Raw genomic sequence first — 23,565 nt, forward strand, 5'->3', positions numbered from 1 at the left:
TGACCCTATAAGACTTTCTTTCTTTTTCTGAACACAAAGGGAGAAATTGTGAATAAATGTTGTGCTCAGTGATGTCATACAATGGCAGTTTATGGTGACCACCTCTTCAAACTTCAAAAGAACACAAAAGTATAATTCAGAAGTCTAATAAATTATTCATGAGACTCATGATTGTTATGAAAGCATACGATAAGATTTGATGAGAAACAAACTGAAATCTAATGTATTATTTAGTGAAAATGTTCACTGACCGTTGATCTCCTGTGTGCGTTCATGATAGCGGCGCCAAAATAAAATCTCAATTTAAATGCAAATAAGTGCTACAGAAATAGATCACTACTTTATAGTTATGCAATATTCACTATAATACTACTACTACTAATAATAACAATAATAAATCAATAGTAATTGTATTATATTCAAGCAAATAATGTGCATCTGTGCTGTTATGCAGCACTTTATTTGACAAAAATACTCCAATATTGTATTTAGGATTGTGCTGTGAGGTTCTGTATAAAAGCACTTCATTTGATAAAAATAATACAAAATCATGTGAAAATTAATTGTCATACTTTCATTTGATTAAAGTTTTAATTCATTTATCTATTTAAACACCATTTTGATGATACATTTTAAATAAACTGTTGATATGGAGTAACACAATAAATAAATCCAAAAAACATGTATTGGATTCGATATCGGCGAGTACCAAAAAAAAAAAAGTATCGGTACTCATACTCGTTCTCAAAAAATGGTATCCCTAGTTTTGTTTATCTAAAAACAGTGATAGTGACAACAGAACACAACACAGCTGCACACAAAACAGAGAACAGAACTTACTAAACATGTCTGAAGAGTTTGTAGTCGAACAGTTGATGCATTTCTATGCCCAGCCTTATTTTTTTGAACATTTTTGCACCGGTGCCAGTTCACGGTGGATGGAGCTACCCGTTCGATGCCGAAAATAGAAAACAAGCGATCAATAGAATGTACCGTCGCTCGTCACTGCTGGTTAGGACAAAAACTCTGATTAACAATGAAAATAAACATTTTATCACGTGTCGTTTGCCGTCAGGATAGGACACGGTGTGACTGTGGCGTCCTGTAGCCTCTTCTATGTTTCTGTTTGATTTATGAGTACTCCATTCAAAAAAATAAGGCTGGGCATAGAAATGCATCAATTGTTCGACTACAAACTCTTCAGACATGTTTAGTAAGTTCTGTTCTCTGTTTTGTGTGCAGCTGTGTTGTGTTCTGTTGTCACTATCGCTGTTTTTAGATAAACAAAACGAGTTTTCGCGTGAACACCCCAATGTCACGAGTTTCTCACCAAATCTTATCGTATGCTTTCATAACAATCATGAGTCTCATGGAATAATTTATTAGACTTCTGAATTATACTTTTGTGTTCTTTTGAAGCTTGAAGAGGTGGTCACCATAAACTGCCATTGTATGACATGACTGAGCACAACATTATTTCACAATTTCTCCCTTTGTGTTCAGAAAAAGAAAGAAAGTCATACAGGGTTATAACAACACAGGGGTGAGTAAACAATGACTGAATTTACATTTTAATATCCCTTTAAGACATTTTTGCACAAAATTGGATTTAAGATGCAAAATAACCCTAATTATGTTGGCTTGACCAAGCCAAAATACTGTGATTCTATAGAAATGGTTTAGGTTTCAAAAGATCAAAATTATCAACTGTAACTCCTCCTACAGCTTACAAGCTACATCCCCCAAACTTGGTACAGACCTTCAGACTGTTCAGACACAGTGTGCTGTCTCTTTTCTAACTGATTGAACTTACGGTTTTCTTGTAGCGGGCGATGAAATATCCCCAAAATCCCTTTGACTTACATTGACGGAATGTTCAAACAGGCCAAGACTATTCAAACTCCAAGTGTCAAAAATTCAAATGTAAACAAACCCACTCAAGGACTTTATGCGGCTCTCTCTTGCTTTTCTTTATTTACTTTTCTATCTGTCTTTCTGTCTGTCCGTCAAACTTTTAAAACTCTTTAAGACAAGTCTTTGTCAAGCCAACATCAAAGTTTGTCTTGACAAACTTCATCTAGTTCTGAGATGATAACTGGATTATACTCATTGAATTAGGTCAAGTGACCACAATGTCAAGTCATTTTTATTTGTATAGCGCTTTTTACAATACACATAGTTTCAAGCTGTAATGTCTTAAATGTCTTAAAGTTCCCTTTTGAAAAACATGCCTTAAAATGTTTTGTTTTTAGGCCCATACTATTTAAAGTAGGCAGTGTACAGTACATACTGTGCAGTATGGCATACTCTAGTATTCCTTTCTGAACTCCGCCATTCTCTCCTCTACATTCATTTTGTCCAGTAATGTGGTCTCATGTTCTGGTCTGTTTGAAAGAGCTTCAACTAAACCAGCGACCTCAACTATCACTGCACTGTGCCCTCTCTCTCTCTCTCTCCCCTGCCTTTCATACTCGAGTCTCTCTCTGTATATATGCTGTTGATGTTGGTGTCTAGTCCATCATTAGTATCTCATTACTAATGATTTTTTGTCTTTCTGAATGCATTTGAAAACAGAACGAGAGTGTGTGATTGTGACTGTAGCAGCCCACACAGAATCTACACCCACAGAAAGTTCTGCAGATTCACACGGAATTGGAACTAGAAAGTTCTACATATCCAAAAATGGCCTATTTGTAACATATTTAACAGATCTATTCTGCAAAATTCCACATATTTTACCCCTGAATCAGTGCAGTATATCTGAATAAAGTCCACAGATTGTGTGTGAGCTGTGTCAGTAGTGAACAGATGAAAACTGAACTAGAGGTAGACCGATATATACAGTATAGGAATCTAAACTAGCCGCAAACTTGCCACTCGATATTTTCACATGCAAATGAGCTTTTGATTCGCCGCAAATGTTTGCCTGAAGTTTGTAGCTCTTCGCCGGTAGTGGTGAACCTCCGGCAAACCTTTGGCATCAATGGACAATTTGCCGGAAGTTTGCCGCAAAGCTCATTTGCATGTGAAAATCATCAGTAGTGAATTTGCGGCAAATCTGCCATGAACTCTCAATTTTCGTAAGGGAATTTGCCATCTTGCTGTCTAATTCAAACTGTTGGGTCTATCGAAAAGCATTTGATAACTTTTTGTCGAGAGTATCCCTAGATGGTGCACAACAAATTTCGTGCGAATCGAACTTATGGTCTAGGAGGAGTTAAAAAAGTAGGTTTTCAATTCAATTCAAAATGGTAGACAGGAAGTATCACCGACCATGGAAAATTGGGAAAATCACTGTACTCAGCATGACCTAAGAAATCTAAAGAGAACAATTGCAAGACAATAGGCCAAACTAATCAAATGTTAAGCATTTTTAAACATTTCATTATATCTTTTGACCACAAGGTGGCGCTGGCCCCAAACTTCATAGGTACCGTCAGGGCATGGTGCTGATGATGCATACCAAGTTTTGTAATGATGTGCCAATGCATTCATAAAAGAAAGCATTTTAAAACAAAATTCTAAATGGCTGACGCCTAATATGGCCAACTAATGAAACTTTGGTATCAGTGGACTCTGCATGCCCTAAGGAATCCCCAACGAAAAGTTATAAGCAAAAATAGCCATTTTTTACAATTCCTGACCACTAGGTGGTGCTGTGCCGAAACCGTGCAGATACCCTCAAGTCATGAGGGCTATGACATATACCAAGATTCGTGTCAATACGCTAAAGCGTTGTGAAGATACAGCTTCGCGTCCATTTTGGTATGCTTGACGTCAAACTCGTTGAATCGTTATTCGAAAACGGTTTGATCTATCAAAAAGATTTTGATACTCTTGTGTCAGGAGAGTCTCTAAATGATATGTGCAAAGTTTCGTGCTAATCGGACATACGGCCTAAGAGGAGTTTGAAAAAGTAGGTTTTTTGGAGGGAAAATTCTAAATGTCATAAAATCGAATCGGGCGGAAATTGAAACCATCTACAGTCTACAGTTAAACGTCTTTGTTCTATATTATAACAGCGGCCTTAAGAGGAAATAAAACCAATCACTGACACCCCGTGGGGATTTGCTGCGTCTTTCGTTATTGACAATATTCACTCATATTTTTATCCTCACTTCAGTGCATATTTTGTTATTTTTAATAGATAAAAGTGTTCTAGATTGAGGCGAGGGCATGCAAAGAAAAATCGGAGAATATGGAAACATAACCTGTCAGCACATGTGTCTCCAACTTCATATTTTGATAATAATAATCAACCTCATTTCTCATTAAACCTCATCTGGTGAATTATTCACAAAGCCCTTCATCTGATACATATATATCGGCTATAAAAAGCTTAATTTGGTAAAGACTTACATATAGAATATATAGAGCACTGTAACGGTGCCAAGTCTTCGTCATTTCAAAATAAGAGTCCACAGGGTATTTCGGGCTTGTTTATAGTTAAAAGTCTTGTGATATGCACCAAACCTTTATTATTTTTTCCTGGTTATTATTCGGATTTTGGTTGCAAAATAAACTGCATTTGGGATTTTATTCATTTTTGATATTTCCTAGCAAGGAAAGACCAAAAAAAAAAAAAATACATTCCAGAAATCGGTTAATTAATCGGTATCTGCAAAATCCACTATCGGTCGACCTCTAAACTGAACATCTGATCTTTTGAAATGTATAATTGGATATTTCTTGTGAGTCTGATTTGTGTAACCAAATTTTAGGAGCCTACACTGCAAAAAAATAAAATTAAAATAAAGTCCTTGTCCTAATCAGTATTTCTGCTTTGTTTTATTAATTTTAAGTGTTACCTCACTAAATAGAGTTAAATTTATGCTTCAAATAAAGAAAAAAGAAATGTCATTCAAGACATATTCTCAGAAAACAATTGTTAATATCTTCTCCCAGCAAATATATATATTTTGTTTGTATCGTTCAGACATTTTTACTGGTAAACCAGACAAAAATACTGATGTAGGCAACGATTTTCCGCAGTGTAATGTAGTGTTTTTTTTTTGTTTGTTTTTTGCAATAGACCAAAATGTCAGCCTTTAATGAATGAGAATGTGGCCATTCATGAAATGCCTCCTTTTTTTAGAATAATTGATCATACACTGAATTTCATTTGAAAAAATGGTGACGTGAATGGCTGCTCATGTTGAAATCAATGGTATTAACTTTTGTACGGTGGCTGTTTAGGGGCAAAAGCTCCACGGAATTCTTTGAACTGTGGATTTATTTCATGTTTTGTTTTGTATTGCAACAATACATCATGAGTAGCTGGATGAACCCAGAAACATGAGACTGTGTGTCTTTTATTGCTCATTTCGGACATTTATCATTGCATTAACTTCTGAACTCATAAGTAGCAATTTCTTGCATGCAACTAATTGACTAGATTTAAAGTTTATTATTGTAACTGACCAGTTTAATGTAGGTTAAAAATGTAAACAAATTCATACAGCAACATACAAATACACAGATGAGACTAAATGTTTGTAAAGTTTACACACGGGAGTCAGTACAGCTATGAGAAGTCATGTGTGCATCATCGGAGCAGTAACTAACACATCCAATAATCGTCTGACGTTTCAGAAACCAACATGTCTAAGAGTGTTGAATCTGACAGGTAAAATGCAGAAATGCTAAGGCATGTGACAGGAATGCAATTTTTGTGCCGTGTTCAGGGGTTCGTCAGTATTTGAATATAGTTTTTAGGGACGATGCCACGTTTCCCGTCAAACTCTCCCAGAAACCACTCTTCATCCATGTCTTCCAGCTCACACACCACATCTCCTGCCTGCACAAATATTTTACAGTTTTTGTAATACTTTGTGAAATAAAATACTTTGTAACTCTAATATAAGGCTTTAACCCTTTAAGCTCTGAAGGTGTTTTTAAAGATTTCCTGTTTCAGTGTCATACGCAAAATTAAATGCTTATAACTCGACAAAAAAAAAACAAACAAAAAAAAACAAGGAGGGTCAAGTGTTTGGTATCATTGAAAAGAAAACTGCAATTTTTTTAATGATATAGATTATGATATATTCTGAGACTCTCAGCCTATGAAACTGCTGAAAATTAACACAAAAAATTTAGCCACAAATTTACATTTTTCTTATTTGACATTATATATCTCTGGGTGTAAATAAGGTGGCTCCTCTTGTTCTGTTCTCAATCATGTCAACTGTATCTGAGAAAAATTTTGTGTTGATACGACAAAGCAATCAAAAGTTATAACATTACAATATAATTTATCCTAGTGTACAAAAACATCTCCAAACAAATAAAACATAATAATTGTACATAAGAACTAATTACACATGCAAACACAACAATGACTAAAGGTTTGTATAGCATGCAGACATGATTTTAGTAATGAGATTTCACAGAATGAGTTTCATTCTGTGTCATTTGAGTCATCATTGAGTCTGTGTCATGTATTTGGCGCCATCTCCTGGTGGTCATATGTAACATTGTGCTTCATGTGGATTATCTAATGATCTATGCATCTGATTATCTTGTGTGTGGACTCGTTTGAAAGATAATCACCTCCTCTAAGTAATGGTATGTGATATTTTATGTTCCGTTTACTTTCGTTAAGTTATAAGCGAAAACGCGGCATATCAGCAACACCATCATAATTGTCAAAGACATATACTTAGCTATTACTCGCTATATTTGAGTCTGTGAGTAAAACAAATAGGCTGGTTGTATTCTACTCTTTGAGATCTTTCCAACAACATATGACACATGACTATTTGATGAGTTTGATGTTTTTACTGATTGCAATAATATGTACAGTGCAATTGTTTTTATATAAATTATAAAAACGGAACACTTCTGATTTGTCTGCATATGTCAAAGCACTTGTTCAGTTTTGGTCATAATGTCTACATGCATTGTAAAGTAGAGCTTCTAAACTTTCAAACGATACCGATTTTGTGTTGGTTAAGACTATAGATATTAATATTTTGACAATCATATTTTGCCTTCCGAGCTTAAAGGATTAGTGAACTGAATTTTATTGGATATATCAAACACACCTTCAGACAGAGTTCATCCTCACATTCAGGGGAGAAATCATAAAGTGCCCTTCCTCTGTTCATCCGTCCTGCTGGGGGCACTAAACAAAAAGAGAGACAAATTCTGTCAAAATAAATACGTTATTTATTTATCATATACGGCCTTCAAGTGGAGTCGGAAATATCGTAATTACGAGTTCCAAGCACATAAACGATCATGCAAAGTCATAGTTACCAGTAGGAGAACTCCGAATTCTTGATAATATTCGAGTTTCCGACGTCGAAAACGGCGTGTCGACATGACAGATGATGGAAAGCAAGGATTTCGCTAAATTGCTTTAATTTCGCCGCATTAAATCAATAATATTAATTTGTTTTACTACACAGCTCTCTGAAACACTCGATTCTGATTGGCCACACAGTAGTCTGATATTCCTAAATAACGACCGCACATCCTTGCAAGTCATCTTTTCTAATGTCAAAAACATTATTTTATGTCAGGCTTTACAAGTAACCTAATAAAATAATTACGACTAAAATCAATATTTCATGTGCATTTATTTGCGAATCAGTCGTGTAATAAGCGGGATAATGAGTCAGACTGTCATTATCACAATGTAAACACCAACAGAACCCCGACGCAAACCCAAGTTGGGATTCAGCTGTTTCTGGAGACAAAATGATAAAATGTCACCTCAAATCAATATTTCATGTGCATTGCATTATTTATCTGGTAAGTAGTCATGTAATAAAATTGATAATGTACACAGAGCTGGTCATTATTGCAGAAATATACACTTTTTTAAATATTTTGGCTAATTTGATCATGTTTTCAGCTAACATTAAAAGGAATATTCTGTGTTCGATACAAGTTAAGCTCAATCGACAGCATTTATGGCATAATATTGATTACCACAAAAATTAATTTCGACTTAATGACTGATTTAGCAAAAACTCTGTCAATGGGGTCAATCATTAAACATTAAAATACTCACGGTTTCAAAAGTATAGACACATGACATAAACAATATGAGTGTTAACATGATTTTACTGTAAGAAAATCACTTACTAACCACATCTGTGGAAAGATATAGACAATTTTACAACTTTGTTGCCATGACGACGTAATGTAGCCCTAAAACAATCATGATTTAAACAACTTTACAGCTCAAATAATACACGAGCTTTAATAGCAGAATTAATGTAAGTGCTTTTATAAAATTATAAGCTTCACATTTCTGCCTTTAAACCCTCTAAAAATTGGCCCCATTGACTTCCATTGTAAGTGTCTCACTGGAACACACATTTGTGCTTTTGTTTAAAAGAAAAGGAGGGATGAGTCGAAATAATGTTTGGTGGTAATCAACATCTATTTAACACGTTTTACCATGTTTAACCCTATAACGCTGTGTTTGACGGCTCCTGTGTCACTCACTGTTCAAGCTGATGAGTCAATCAATCTATGGTATGTAAGTTTCACATGTTTACAGCACCATCTAGAAAAAAAGTGGTTTCAATGTTTATATCGATCTATTTAAAATGGCTGCAAAATGTGACTTATGTTTGGATAAATGACAGCTTATTTTAATAAAGTAAAAGTGGAACTAATTGTATCGTTACTAATATTTTCAAATGAGTATTTGCTGAATATAAGCAACTTGTGCTTGGTTAAAAGTTTGTATATTATTTTATTGAAAAAGCCCCTTTGAAATCCATGTATCAAATATGATACAACAGACTTTTGAGGAATATCTCTCAATCACCATTACATTATATTCATGCACACCACAATAAAAATCTGACATATACATTTTATACGATATATTTAAAGTGTGAACTAATATTTCTATATGCAGCCTGCTCTGTCATTATAAAGATCTCATTATTTTACATCACAAGCTGTTATGATGTCATCTCACCACAAGTTCCCGAGACCCAGTGAAAAAGGTTTTACAATTTCCCTTTTTTAAATGTCAATATAGTGTTTGGTGCATAAAATACATATGATAAAAATTATTTTATTCATACTGTATTTGTACTCTGATACATTTCAATCCATATTTATAAAGCAAGAAGAGGAAGTTGTCATGGTCAAACTCTCAAACATTTAGTATCTCTGAAAAGCCCAGAGAGTCCTCTGATAATACCCCAAGATTTACCAATGTAGACAAACTTCAATAACTAATGTCCTACACAAAAATCAGGAGGATAATGACCTTTAAAAATGTATCAAATATGATGCATAAAAAAACGTGCAGTTTTTATAGTATGTCTAATGGTAATCAAAACAGTTTAAATGTCAAAAAATGTGAATTTTCTGACAATTAGTGGATATGTCAGGCTTTACAGGGATAATTCCATTCCACAGGTTTTTTTCTGTCGGCTATCATATTGGCCATCATAAAAATAATCATGTATCAGCAGTGTATCAACAATACTATCTACATCAACACATCATGCTAATGAATATTTACCAGGTGATTCCAAAGCGGTTTTCCTTTGAAATGCTTCAGCTTCCTCTTTGACCTCGATGAAATTGAGAGGGAAGATTCCTATTCGCCCATTCAGACTGCCCCGCCCCCACTCCTCATTAACATATTCTGTTACATTGATGACATCACCCTCGTTGAAGGTCAGTTCTCCCTCCTCCCCCTCAAATGCAAATCGTGCCACACACCTGCACAGAGCAACACACAGGTGAATTGAACACGCTTTCTTTCTGATATATTCTACTGTAATATTAGTTATACTGAATAGCATAAACAACAGCGGAAGTTTGATCGTGTGATGTTTCACCTGTTGTGTGTGTTTTGTTGTGTCTGCTGCTCTGTGGAAGCATCCAGACCTCCAGGGACAGTCACGGCTTGACCTTTGACCTCTCCTGATGGCCAGAGCTCATGGAGTGTATTGAGCGGTGTGTGTGCGATGTTTGTATCATCCAGTACAATGAGCTGCTCTTCTTCCTGAAACACGAAATAAAAAGCTGTTTACTACCTGATTTGCATTATTTGCATGTGTGTGTGTATGTGTGTGTGTGTGTATGTAAACTAACTTGGAAAGATGGTTCGTCTTGCTCTTTGCCAACATTCTCTTCTTCCACATGTCCTTGAACAAATTTTCTCTAGTGAACACACACAAAAAGTGCATTAGATTACTTATAAAACCACACGCCATTTACACTAACCTGTATGACTTTCTTCTATGAAACAAAGGAGATGTTTAGCAGAATGTCTAAGCTTCTGTCGTCCATGCAAAAAAAGGGTATGGTGAACTTTCAAGCTCCAAAAAGGACAAAAAAGCATTATAAACATATCATAACAGTAATCTATGAAATGCATGCGCTACATTCCAGATCTTCTGAAGTCATATGATAGCTTTGTGTGAGGAACAGACTGAAATTTAAGTTGCTATTCACTGATAATTTCACAAATCTGCATTTTTTTAAACTTACAGCGTCGCGATTAGTCACGTGACACGTGAAAACCAATGCCGTTTGGTGTAAATGTTGTCAAATATGCCATAATGTGTTTAAAGGCACCAATTTTTCAATTGAACAAGCATGAATGAGATTGGAGAGCTACGGTAGAGGGAAAGATTATCAAGGTATAATTAGGATAAAATGAATGTTTGAATAAACAATCAAATTAAACTCATGATATGTATGATTATTAAATCACAAAAGGCTGCGATTCAATTAAAAAAGTATGCGGTAAAGCTTTCTGCCAAAATAAAAGTTCGATTTTAGCTCCCCTTGGATTTAACTAAATGCATGAAGTTGAAGAAATAACGATAGAAATACTGGGCATTGCTACTCTATAAAAAAATATAATTTTCAAAGTAGCAACAGCAACAACAACAACAACAATATAATGATAATAATTCTATTTAACCCTTTAAGTTCTGAAGGTGTTTTTAGAGATTTCCTGTTTCAGTGGCACACCCAAAATTAAAGGCTCATAACTTGACCAAAAAAAACAAAACAAAACAAGGAAGGTCAAGTGTTTGGTATCATTCTTAAATTTTCAGTTTTTTAATAATATAGATTATGATACATTCTGTGACTCTCAGCCTAAGAAACTGATGAAAAATCACAAAACAAAAAAACTTTTTTTCTTATTTGACATTATATATCTCTGGGTTTAAATAAGGTGGCTCCGAAAAACTGCTTTTGGTTCCCAATCATGTCAACTGTAACTGAGAAAAATGTTGTGTTGATACGACAAAGCAATCAAAATAATTTATCATAGTGTCCAAAAACATCTCCAAACAAATAAAACAATAATAATTGCACATAAGAACTAATTACACATGCAAACACAACAATGACTAAAGGTTTGCATAGCATGCAGACATGATTTTAGTAATGAGATTTCACAGAATGAGTTTCATTCTGTGTCATTTGAGTCATCATTGAGTCTGTGTCATGTATTTGGCGCCATCTCCTGGTGGTCATATGTAACATTGTGCTTCATGTGGATTATCTAATGATCTATACATCTGATTATCTTGTGTGTGGGCTCGTTTGAAAGATAATCACCTCCTCTAAATAACAGTATGTGATGTTTTACATTCCGTTTATTTTTCCTGAATTTATATGCGAAAAAGTGGCATATAAGCAACACCATCATAATTGTCAAAGACATATACTTAACTATTACTCACTATATTTTTGTCTGTGAGTAAAACAAATAGGCTGGTTGTATTCTACTCTTTGAGATCTTTCCAACAACATATGACACATGACTATTTGATGAGTTTGATGTTTTTACTGATTGCAAAAATATGTAGAGTGCAAAATATTTCAGAAATTATAAAAACGGAACACTTCTGATTTATCTGCATATTTCAAAGCACTTGTTCAGTTTTGGTCATAATGTCTACATGCATTGTAAAGTAGAGCTTCTAAACTTTCAAATGATACCTATTTTGTGTTGGTCAAGACTTTAATTATTAATATTTTGATGATTTGTTTTTTTTTCCCCTCGCTGGCCTATCCGAACTCAAAGGGTTAAAAAACAAAACGATAACTCCAACGTTGTGTTGTACATTAAGCTGTGAGGATCTGTATAGAAGTACTTGCTTTAATAAAATAAAAAATCCAACGATATGTTTATATTAGAACAACATTAATTGTTCTATTTGAATTAGATTTTTTATGTTTTATGAATTTAACTGATTAGTCACCCTTTTGATGATAAAACTGAAATTAACTTTAAAACATGGAGAGAAAAAATCTAACAAAAAACATGGAATTTGAGAAAAAATAAAATCAAAAACAGATTTCTTGGGGCCCTAGAAACAACTTTCAAGTGATTTTAAGTTTTGGGTGAACTAATCCTTTTGTAATACACAATTTTTGCATTACATTTTAAACGATTAGAACAAAACGTAAGAATGCTCACAGAATATCTATAAAGTGGATGTCCTGGTTTTGGTCGGGGTGGAAGGGGCGGGCCTCTCTTTGGCACCCTGCTGCCTGGCAGCTGAATGGTTGCAGTGGGTAACGAGGAGGCGGGGCATGCCTGTTTGGTCACTTTGATTGGAGGAGGGCAGAGGGGGAGGAGTCTAACACCACTGGGTCTGAGAAACAAACAGAATGAAGGGTGGATGGATAGTAAAAAACACAAACAACGGTTGACAGTATAGACTCAAAGTACAACGTTACAGTTACCTCGGTGGCAGAGGGGGAACCGGGGCATCTGTCGCCATGGAAACATTCACTGTAGTGTCAGCAACCTGAGCATAAACATATACACACATTTAAACTCATATACTTCCAAAAACTGCCTACTAATATGGAAAAATATATCCCTATAGTGCAAAAACAGAGATATCATGTTACCTGTGATGAGGACGACACCTTTCTGAGCACAGGTGGAGGCGGTCGGGAGTGTTTGGGGACAGACGGACCTGAAATATATATTGATGTTCATTAAACTTGCATAAGCATAAGTAAGAAACTGATATAATGAATAGATAGTAATAAAACAAATCGGTCTCATTCTCATTATTAATCTCTACTGGACCCGTCAGAGCAGGAAAATAATTAAGCCAGGCTTCCAGTTGTCCAGCGTTAAAGGATAGTTCACCCAAAAATGTAAATTCAGTCATTGTTTACTCACCCCCGTGTTGTTATAACCCTATATGACTTTCTTTCTTTCTTAACACAAAGGGAGAAATTGTGAAATAATGTTGTGCATTAAACATGTCTGAAGAGTTTGTAGTCCAAGAATTGATGCATTTCTATGCCCAGCCTTATTTTTTTTTTGGAAAGTTTTTGGACACACGCGCTATGTCTCCATGGCAACGCGCTCAAAAAGCCACGTGATAAGATGCGCGGGTTGGTTGTCTCAGACGCGGAGGCAACTGGGATTCATCCTCCGCCACCCGGATTGAGGCGAATCACTATGTGACCACGAGGACTTAGAGCGCATTGGGAATTGGGCATTCCAAATTGAGAGAAAAAGGGGAAAAATCCCACAAAAAAAAAAAAAAAAAAAAAAAGAAAGAAAAAGAAAGAAAGTCATATAGGGTCATAACAACACAGGGGTGAGTAAACAATGACTGAATTTACATTTTTGGGTGAACTATCCCTTTAAGTCATTTTTCTGTCCTCACTGGAAGTGAAATCGTAGTTCCTATTTTCCATAGGGATTTCATAAAATCCTTCATAAAAGAGTTGTGCGCCATGAATCAAACCGACCAGCTCCAAGGTGAAATACGACATAAACTTTGATTTGAAGCAAAAAAAAAAATAGTATTTGAAAATGAGACAAAAAGACAAAGATACAAGACTGTGTACTTAACTTTTCAATGAGGGAATGAACTACAATCCCATGATGCATTGCAAATGATATAATCCAATTAATGACAATGGAAAAATATAATCAACAATTTTAAATCAGTAGTTTTATAAGTGTAGAAACAACATACTGTATTTCAATTTTATATACAAATATTTAAGTAGTTTGAGAGGGATTTGATTGTGTCAATCACAGTGCATCATGGGAGTGGGCGGAGCTGCAGAGCTCTTTCTCTGATTGGTGGATCTCTATGGGTAGTGTAGTTCTTCACCAGGAATTCCGCTATTAAACACAAATAATGTGGACTGATGTCTTCAACAGAAGAATAATAACTTTGGAGCTCACGGTAGGTCTGTCATTAAAGGTTTATAAGTTACTGTTAATAATCAATTTGCCTATGGAGAAAATGAACTGGATTTTTACTTCCAGAACCCGACTGTTGCGCTCTATATGCAGCTATGTGGAAAGAGATTTCACTGAGGGCATAGCTACCTAACACGACAGAAATAGAAACTGAAAAATCTAAAAAAACTTATATTTGCTTGTCGCGTCTTGTTAAAACTTATTTCAAAACACACTCACGTTTTCCGACGCTTCGGTCGGTGGACGTCACTGCCGATGCCTTCAGTGGGGTGTTTGAAGAACTGTTTGTTGCCTGATCATCTGAATATCTCCTCTCAGATGGACTGAAGGCCACTGTTGGCATCTGATGCCCGAGAGGAGTGCTCTCAGCACAGACAGCAGGAGGTTTGGTGGATGGAGAAACCCTGTACCCATCTGACGGGCATGAATGTTTGTTTAGAAGGGGTCTTGGTGCTGGTACAGGAGGACTGGAGGTTTTTCTGAAGGGATCTTGCTCAACGTTAAGTTCTCTGCTTTCAAAAAACGCTGTTTCTATAGTACACGGTTTTGGGGCGAGTTGAGGTTTGGGTTTCTGAGTTCTGGGTCTTGGTTGTGGTCTATTTAAAGGTTCTACAGGTTCAGGCGTTACCATGGAGATGACAGAGTCCCATGCAGATGTGTCCTCTACATCTTCATCACTCGCCTCGCTTTGTTGACCATCAAAGTCGTGAGTTTCATCAGAACCAAACACCTCTAGCAGATCTTGGAAGTATTTGCTGGAGAAGTTCGAGGAATCGTCGCTGAATCCTGCGAACACGCTATCGGCCCCATCGTCCCTTAAACGCACTAGAGTCTGCACTTTCACCTCTGCTGTCATTGGCTGATCCAGAACGCCCTCGCTGGCGACTGGTTGTAAGGCGATCTTGCTGCGGGGGCGTGGTCTGGGACGTGCATTTGTCTCCTCTTTCAGTGGGTCAGGTGGGGAATCAAAGCTGATCCGAGTTGAAGCCGTGACAGTGGGGGCGGGCTCTAGTGGACTGATGTCAGCGATGATGTCATCAAAGTCAGTCTGAGCGCTACATTCGGGGAGTGGTGTTGAAAGCTTGGCTTTGGCGGGAAAGTCAGACCTGTCCAGTTCGATGAGAGGGTCCAAGGGTTTGAGAGGAAGCAACGGGCGGGGGGGCTTGGGAGGTCTGCGAACTGGAGATAAAAATGAATTGTTTATTTGGGTAAACTTGTTTATTTAGCATTTTACCTTGGCTGACAAGCATCTTCAACCAGCCTAAGGTGCTTAACTAGTCTTCCTAGCCTGGCCTAAGCTGCTTAGTCTGCTCTGTCTTGATGTTTTAGAGGGGTTTTGGGCACTTTTCAGGTTGGAAGACCAGCTTAATCCAACTAAGACCGGCAAACCATCATATGAGCCTGTTTTTCACTCTTTTGTTTAAAAATCAATACAAATAAGAATGTACAAAAGTCAACAAAGAGCATTTGCAACCTATTTTTATGGAAGCCCATTTCTGCCATAATTATGACTTACTATCTCATAATTTGAGACTTAATATCTCAATTATTATAATTTTGACTTTGTCAATATATGACTGAATCAAATAATAATGACTATTTATCTTGTAATTATGTCTTATTGTAAATATGTAACTCATAATTATGACTTACTATCTCATAATTCTGAGTCCTCATATTTATGACTTTGTATTATATTTATGACTTTTTATATCATAATTATGACGCATCTCATTACTATAATTTTAATCTTATAATTATGGCTCACTATCTCATTTTGAGTTTTTATCTCATACTGTTGACTTCATCTCATAATAATAATTTATGTCATAAATATGACTGAATCAAACAATAATGACTGTTTATCTCATAATTATTTCTTAGTATCTCAATTATGACTTACTATCTTGTAATTTTGTGTTTTCACAATTATGACAATTATGACTTTTTATATCTCAGTCATGACTTACTATCTCATTACTATAATTTTTAATCTTATAATTATCTCATAATTTTGAGTTTCTCATAAATTAGATTTTGTATATCATAATTATGACTTACGTCATAAATATGACTGAATTTAATAATTATGACTTTTTATCACGTAATTATGTCTTAGTATCTCATATTTATATCTTAGTATCTCATAATTATGTGTTCTCATAATTATCATTTTTTATATCATTATAATGACTTCTCAATTATGACTTACTATCTCAATTTCGATTTAGTATTCTGTAAGGTATGCTGGAACTGCTGACAATGATGACGATGACGTGAAGATGAAGAACCCAAGTGCAGTTTATTTACAGAACGTGAACTTCTATAACCCTGACTACAAAACAAAACAAAACAAAACAAAACAAAACATGGACTTGACTTGACAAACACATACCATCACATACAATACTCAACCAATAGACAATGCAAACATGAGGGTTTAAATACAAGACATGGGAGAACTTAAACCAATGAACAAACAGAACTGATAACAAGATAATTAAACAATAAACCAATGAAAACATGACACATGAACATGGAGGGAAAACAGAAATCACATGACTAGGGAAACAGGAACACATGACATGAAACCGGAACTAGAATTTCAAAATAAAAGACATGAATCAACAGAATACACCTGACATATCCCCCCCATATCCAACACATAAACAAAACACGTAATACATGACATAATTCAAAGTTCTGTAGGGAGTGGGGGTGTCTTGAGGCGTGGGGCGTGGCGTGGCGAGAAAGGGCAAGGGGCATGGGACCAGGGCAAAGTCCATGGGAGATGAAGCCATGAGAGGCTTGAGGGGTGGAGCCATGAAAGGTGGAGCCATGAGAGGCTCGAGGGGCGGAGCCTTGGAACGTGGTGCCTGGAGAGTAGCCGAAGACACAAAGGGCCAGGGTGGAGCCGATGGCAGGGAGGACCAAGGCGGCGCTAGAGGCTCGAAGGAGCAAGGCGGAGCTGAGGGATCGTAGACCCAAAGCGGAGCCAGGTGACCGACAGACCAAGGAGGAGCCAGAGGGATGAGGGACCCCGGCACAGCCGACAGGCTGAAGGACCGTAGTGGAGCCGAGGGAACGCCGAGCTGAGGCAATGTCGAGGGACCGACAGGCCAAAGCAAAGTCCAGGGCTCAAAGGGTCCAGGCGAGATCGGAGGGCTGAAAGTTCCCCTTGACTGCTCAGGGAAACTAAAGGTGGGTATAAGGGTGGGAACCATCTCCAGGTCCCACTGCTCAGGTGTCGCTGTGACGTGGCATGGAGCAGGCTGAGGCGTCGCTGTGACGTGGCATGGAGCAGGCTGAGGCGTCGCTGTGACGTGGCACTCTGGCTCGGTGGCGGCCATGTCGTGGCACTCTGGCTCGGCGGTGGCCATGTCGTGGCACTCTGGCTCGGCGGCGGCCATGTCGTGGCACTCTGGCTCGGCGGCGGCCATGTCGTGGCACTCTGGCTCGGCGGCGGCCATGTCGTGGCACTCTGGCTCGGGATCCGCCTCCCCCACAGTGAACGGGGAACCGATGAATCGAAGGGCGAGGTCGATATATTGAGCCAGACTGAGGGAACTGCGATCGCCAGGCATCAAAAAAGAAATGGACTCATTTAGTCCAAATCTAAAACAACCCTTGAGGACAACCTCATTGAAGTCTACCTGGCTGGCTAGACCACAGAAGTCCTCAACATAGTCCTCCAGAGGACGATTCCCCTGACGTAAGCGCGGAAGCAAAACCGCTGGGTCCATGGGAGGTGGAGTATTCTGTAACGTATGCTGGAACTGCTGACAATGATGACGATGACGAGGACGTGAAGATGAAGAACCCAAGTGCAGTTTATTTACAGAACGTGAACTTCTATAACCCTGACTACAAAACAAAACAAAACATGGACTTGACTTGACTTGACTTGACTTGACTTGACTTGACAAACACATACCATCACATACAATACTCGACCAATAGACAATGCAAACATGAGGGCTTAAATACAAGACATGGGAGAACATAAACCAATGAACAAACAGAACTGATAACAAGATAATTAAACAATAAACCAATGAAAACATGACACATGAACATGGAGGGAAAACAGAAATCACATGACTAGGGAAACAGGAACACATGACATGAAACCGGAACTAGAATTTCAAAATAAAAGACATGAATCAACAGAATACACCTGACAGTATCTCATACTTATGACTTAGTATCTCATAATTTTGTGTTCTCATAATTATCACTTTTTATAACACAATTCTGACTTTTTATTTCGTAATTATGACTTAATATCTCAATTATGACATACTATCTCAATTTCGATTTAGTATCTCATAATTACGACTTTATGTCATACATATGACTGAATCTAATAATTATGTCTTAGTATCTCATAATTATGATTTACCAAAGCACATTTTCCCTCATGTGGCAGAAATAGGCTTCCATACATTTTACTTCTGCAGTGTGATGTATTTTAGTGTGAAACAGGATATATACACAGATCAGCCACAACATTAAAACCACCTGCCTTATATCGTGTAGGTCCCCCTCGTGCCGCCAGAACAGCTCTGACCTGTCGAGACCTCTGAAGGTGTCCTGTGGTATCTAGCACCAAGAAGTTAGCAGCAGATCCTTTAAGTCATATGAGCTGCTAGGTGGGGTCTCCATGGATCAGACTTGTTGGTCCAGCACATCCCATAGATGCTCAATCGGATTGAGATCTGGGGAATTTGGAGGCCAAGTCAACACCCTGAACTCTTCATCATGTTCCTCAAACCATTCATGAGCAATGTGTGCAGCGTGGCAGGGCGTATTATCCTGCTGAAAGAGGCCACTGCCATTAGGGAATACCTTTGCCATGAAGGGGTGTACGTGGTCTGCAACAATCTTTAGGTAGGTGGTACGTGTCAAAGTAACATCCACATGAATGCCACGACCCAAGGTGTCCCAGCAGAACATTGCCCAGAGCATCACACTGCCTCCGCCAGCCTGCCTTCTTCCCATGGTGCATCCTGCTGCCATCCCTTCCCCGGGTAAAAGATGCACACGCACCCGGCTGTCCACATGATTCATCAGACCAAGCCACCTTCTTCCATTGCTCCACGGTCCAGTTCTGATGCTCACGTGCCCATTGTAGGCACTTTCGGCGGTGGACAGGGGTCAGCATGGGCACTCTGACCAGTCTGCGGCTACACAGCCCCATACGCAGTAAGCTGTGATGCACTGTGTGTTCTGACACCTTACTATCATGGCCCGCATTAAGTTTTTCAGCAATTTGTGCTACAGTAGCTCTTCAGTGGGATCGGACCAGACGGGCTAGCCTTCGCCCCCCACGCGTATCAATGAGTCTTGTGTGCCCATGGCCCTGTCGCCGGTTCACCGGTTGTCCTTCCTTGGACAACTGGTGAATATCGGGAACACCTCACAAGACCTGCCATTTTGGAGATGCTCTGATCCAGTCGTCTAGCCATCACAATTTGGCCCTTGTCAAAGTTGCTCAGATCCTTACGCTTGCCCATTTATCCTGCTTCCAACACATGAAATTCAAGAACTGACTGTATCATGGTAACGAGATAATAAATGTTATTCACTTCACCTGTCAGTGGTTTTAATGTTGTGGCTGAACAGTGTATAAAAAAACCTGTCAATTGAGCTGCTGGACTATTACCTGGGCGAGAAGCAGAGGATTGTTGGCCGGGCGAGACCGTGTCCGTCTGCGTGGCGATGGTGGAGGTAGAACGACGAGAAACGGGAGGTGAAGACGATGAAGAGGAGGAGTGAGGAGGAGTCTGTTCACGGCTCATTTCTCTGATTACCTGCTCATACGAGGGAGGAGGGAGCTGTGGAGGAAGACCAAAATCAATCAATTAGTCAATCAAGTTAAGACTGTCTGCTTGCATGCACTTTTCTGAATAAGGGAAATAATCCCCTAAAGCTACTCTTTAAGCTCTACCCACCTGTACTGTCGCTGAGGCTGCAGCCCAAGAGGGCGGGGCAGGGGGCGGGGCTGGAGGAAAAGCTCCAGAGGCCCCTGGAAACCAGGCATTAGACTGCAGCGGTTCAGCAGACAGGATAGTGATTTCCGGACGCCTGTGATGACAATTAAAAATAAATGAAACTGTTTAAACTGTTTGCCCTCGCAAACACCACTAATGACTATGTGACAATATTCACGACGGACGGAAAGATACAATAAGCTTTAAAGGGACAGTACACTCAAAAATGACAAATCTATCATCATTTACTCACCCTCGTGTCGTTCCAAACCTTTCAGAAACCTTTTGGAACACAAAAGGAGATGTTAGACATAACATTAGCCTGAGTCACCATTCACTTTCAATGCATCTTTGAAAGTGAACGGTGACTGAGGCTAACGTTCCGCCTAATATCTCATTCTGTGTTTACAGAAGACAAAACGGGTTTGGAACGACATGAGGGCGAGAAAACGATAACAGAAAAACTAAAGGATGTAAGAAACAGGCATGAACTGACCTCCTGTCTCTGTGATGGTCGCTTTGAGAGCTCGCTCTTGTAGATGCTGCGCGATTTCCGTCCGAAACACAAACACAAAAAACCGAACTGACATGCAAGCAACTGACAGAGCTTACAAAAACACACCAAATCAAGCTTTACATGACCGAAATGTGGTAAAACGCACTCACTCCTTTTGATGACAGCTCGGATGGACGACAGCGGCCCTTGACTGTGAAAGAGAAAGAGAAAGAAAATCAAATGACTAACAGCCTTTTTTTTCCATCTCTCTGCTTCCAACAGTGACTCTAAAGTTTGGGACTCTATGCCAGATTTCCACAGTTTTTTATTACAGGATGGTAAACACATTTCACCCATGAGTGAGAGTTACGCAACACACCGAGCCACACCCAACCCCCTCGAACAATTGCATTTCCATTGCTTAAATGGCACGGCAGATTTTTGGCTTTGCTTCGTCTGGAAACACAAACATGAGTTTTGTTTGGATGATGTCTGTCAGCAGAACGTCATAAAGATCTGGTGTGACGTAATCGCAGCACACTCGGTTGTTTAAAAGAGGAAAAGCGTTAATCATTTTGCCCCGCTGTAACGTAACAGGTATTTCTAGTACTGTTCGTTCAGCTGGAGGGAATGACTACGTTTCAGAACTGTTGTGTTCATGTTTAGACAAGCTTACAGCCTCTGATGAAGCTCTGAACAGAAGTAATCAGGTATTTACTGTGCTCTACAGTCTTTACACTTACCTGGAGTGACGATGTTCTGGTTTATTCCTGTCGGAGTGTTCTGCATAGACACAAACACATACAGTTTTACTATATTAAAAGCGATCTCATAGATTAAACTGATATAATGCCAAGCTAATGATATTTTCAGAGCCCTTTTTCTAAACCTTTTTTTTGCATTTTTATATTTTCATTAAGACACAAGCCTGCTGATATCAGTATTTCTAAAGCAAAACACGATTTGAGCGATTTATAAGCCATTGAAATGGCTTCCAATGAAAATGTAGTTTTTTATTAAAAAATTTACTGGTGAAGGGAACACATAAATGATAATAAAAGCCAAAATATTAAATATATCGGATCAATATTTAGCGAATAATCCATTATTGTGTAGACTGGTGTCAAAATTAGCATTTTTGCCAATTTTGGAGCAAAAATACAGGTCATAAAAACACCCTTAAAAAGGTGTCAGCGTCATTATTTTATGTTTACACAAAGATAAGTAGATCTATTTCTAAAAGCAGTTGACTTTAGCACCTCTTGTTGCATTATACGCCAATGGTATGAGTCCAAAAATGGAGGAAAACACTATTTTGTGCGGTTTTTCCAAAGTTTGAGTGTCTATAACTCCAGAAGTATTAAAGATATCTCAATATACATTTATATTCCGGTTCACAACAAAGTTTTCCTTATGTAACTCGATTTTTAAGGCCCTATATGGTTAAATCCCAGAGATATGGGGCTCTCAATATGGCTCCATGCATAAATTGTCCAATTTTACCCATTTTCAATGGTTGAAAATCAACTGTGGGTCATATGGTATGAAGCTAGTTTTTCTTGTCCAACAAAACAAAGGTCTGAAGTACAAATAATGTTGAAACTAGAAATGTACCATTATTTATTCGTATAAAAACAACGTCAAAATTTCTATTTTTGAGAGTCGCGAAATACAACACTTTTTACTATATAAGTGAGGGCATCTTATAGACACAACTGTTATCATATTAAAGGAATATTCCGGGTTCAATACAACAAGTTAAGCTCAATCAATGCATATTATAGATTACAGTGTTCCAGTGAGACACTTACAATGGAAGTCAATGGGGTCACTATTTGACACGTTTCACTGTATAAGTGTACTTTTTTGTAGGCCTTACAGATTATTCACTGTATTACTTTGTGTATTACTTGTGCATACTCCCTGCAGAAACACATTTAGAAACATTCAGTGAAAATGATCTGAGCACATGATACACACATTTTAATACGACTCTCTGGCCTGTATAAAACAGAGCATTACTGACAGGTTCCTGCCAGGAGACTGACTTGAACAGCAAACTGTTGGAATAAAGAAACAAAGACATGGAGAGCGAGAGACACTCTGAGCTTCTGTCTAAGAAAATACAGCTGTAATTTGCAACACAACCAAACCACAGAAACAGACAAGAAGAGAAGCAGACCATATAATTACTGTAGTGTGTGTGGGGGGATTTAATGATCATGTGGTCAGAAAAGCTCAAGTCATATGACACTGAGATTTACAAGTATTTGCTGATTTCTAGAATTATGGTGCTGCAAGATAAGCAGAAAATGTCCATATTCTCCAAAAGATATCAATAAAATTGGTGCAGATATGTAACCAAAATATGTAAATATATTAAAATCTGTCAAAATTAAAAAATTAATTAATGTGAAATATCACACCTGTCTCTCTGACAGGGCTAGTGTCTGTAAACAGTGAAAAAATTGCCGCGGTTAGTTTGACGTTTGGTACAGGTGAAGTTTAAAAACGCTATTTTTAAACCGATGCTTTTTGCTACATGAAGTTCTAGAACTGTTAAAAATCGCTTACAGCACTAATATAGACTATTAAAAACAAACAAACAAAAATAAATAAATTAATGTGAAATATCACACCTGTCTCGCTGACAGCGCTAGTCTCTGTAAAAAGTTAAAAAATTGCCACAGCCTGGTCAGTTTGACCGTTGGTACACGCAACGTTTACAAACGCTATTTTTAAACCGATGCTTTTTGCTACATGAAGTTCTAGAACTGTTAAAAATCGCTTACAGCACTAATATAGACTATTAAAAAAATAATAATAATAAATTAATGTGAAATATCACACCTGTCTCTCTGACAGGGCTAGTGTCTGTAAACAGTGAA

General features: G+C 37.9%; 1 protein-coding gene across 1 annotated transcript in view; it reads right to left on the bottom strand.

Annotated features, from left to right (window-relative positions):
* Positions 1-5,286: 5,286 nt before the first annotated feature.
* LOC127420275 (SH3 domain-containing protein 19-like) overlaps positions 5,287-23,565 on the bottom strand; it is a 19,679-nt gene continuing 1,400 nt past the window's right edge. Inside the window, exons 2-15 of the mRNA XM_051662370.1 lie at positions 21,421-21,460; positions 20,848-20,888; positions 20,678-20,723; positions 20,143-20,275; positions 19,854-20,025; positions 14,408-15,367; positions 12,865-12,932; positions 12,694-12,758; positions 12,425-12,602; positions 10,075-10,143; positions 9,819-9,985; positions 9,497-9,699; positions 7,044-7,123; positions 5,287-5,797 (exon numbers count right to left, since the gene is read on the bottom strand). Of these exons, the coding sequence (XP_051518330.1) occupies positions 5,681-5,797; positions 7,044-7,123; positions 9,497-9,699; positions 9,819-9,985; positions 10,075-10,143; positions 12,425-12,602; positions 12,694-12,758; positions 12,865-12,932; positions 14,408-15,367; positions 19,854-20,025; positions 20,143-20,275; positions 20,678-20,723; positions 20,848-20,888; positions 21,421-21,460 (2,339 nt within the window). The 3' untranslated portion in view covers positions 5,287-5,680. The remainder of the gene's footprint in view (positions 5,798-7,043; positions 7,124-9,496; positions 9,700-9,818; positions 9,986-10,074; positions 10,144-12,424; positions 12,603-12,693; positions 12,759-12,864; positions 12,933-14,407; positions 15,368-19,853; positions 20,026-20,142; positions 20,276-20,677; positions 20,724-20,847; positions 20,889-21,420; positions 21,461-23,565) is intronic.

Source organism: Myxocyprinus asiaticus, chromosome 29 (assembly GCF_019703515.2).
Source record: "Myxocyprinus asiaticus isolate MX2 ecotype Aquarium Trade chromosome 29, UBuf_Myxa_2, whole genome shotgun sequence".
NCBI classification, from domain to species: Eukaryota; Metazoa; Chordata; class Actinopteri; order Cypriniformes; family Catostomidae; genus Myxocyprinus; species Myxocyprinus asiaticus.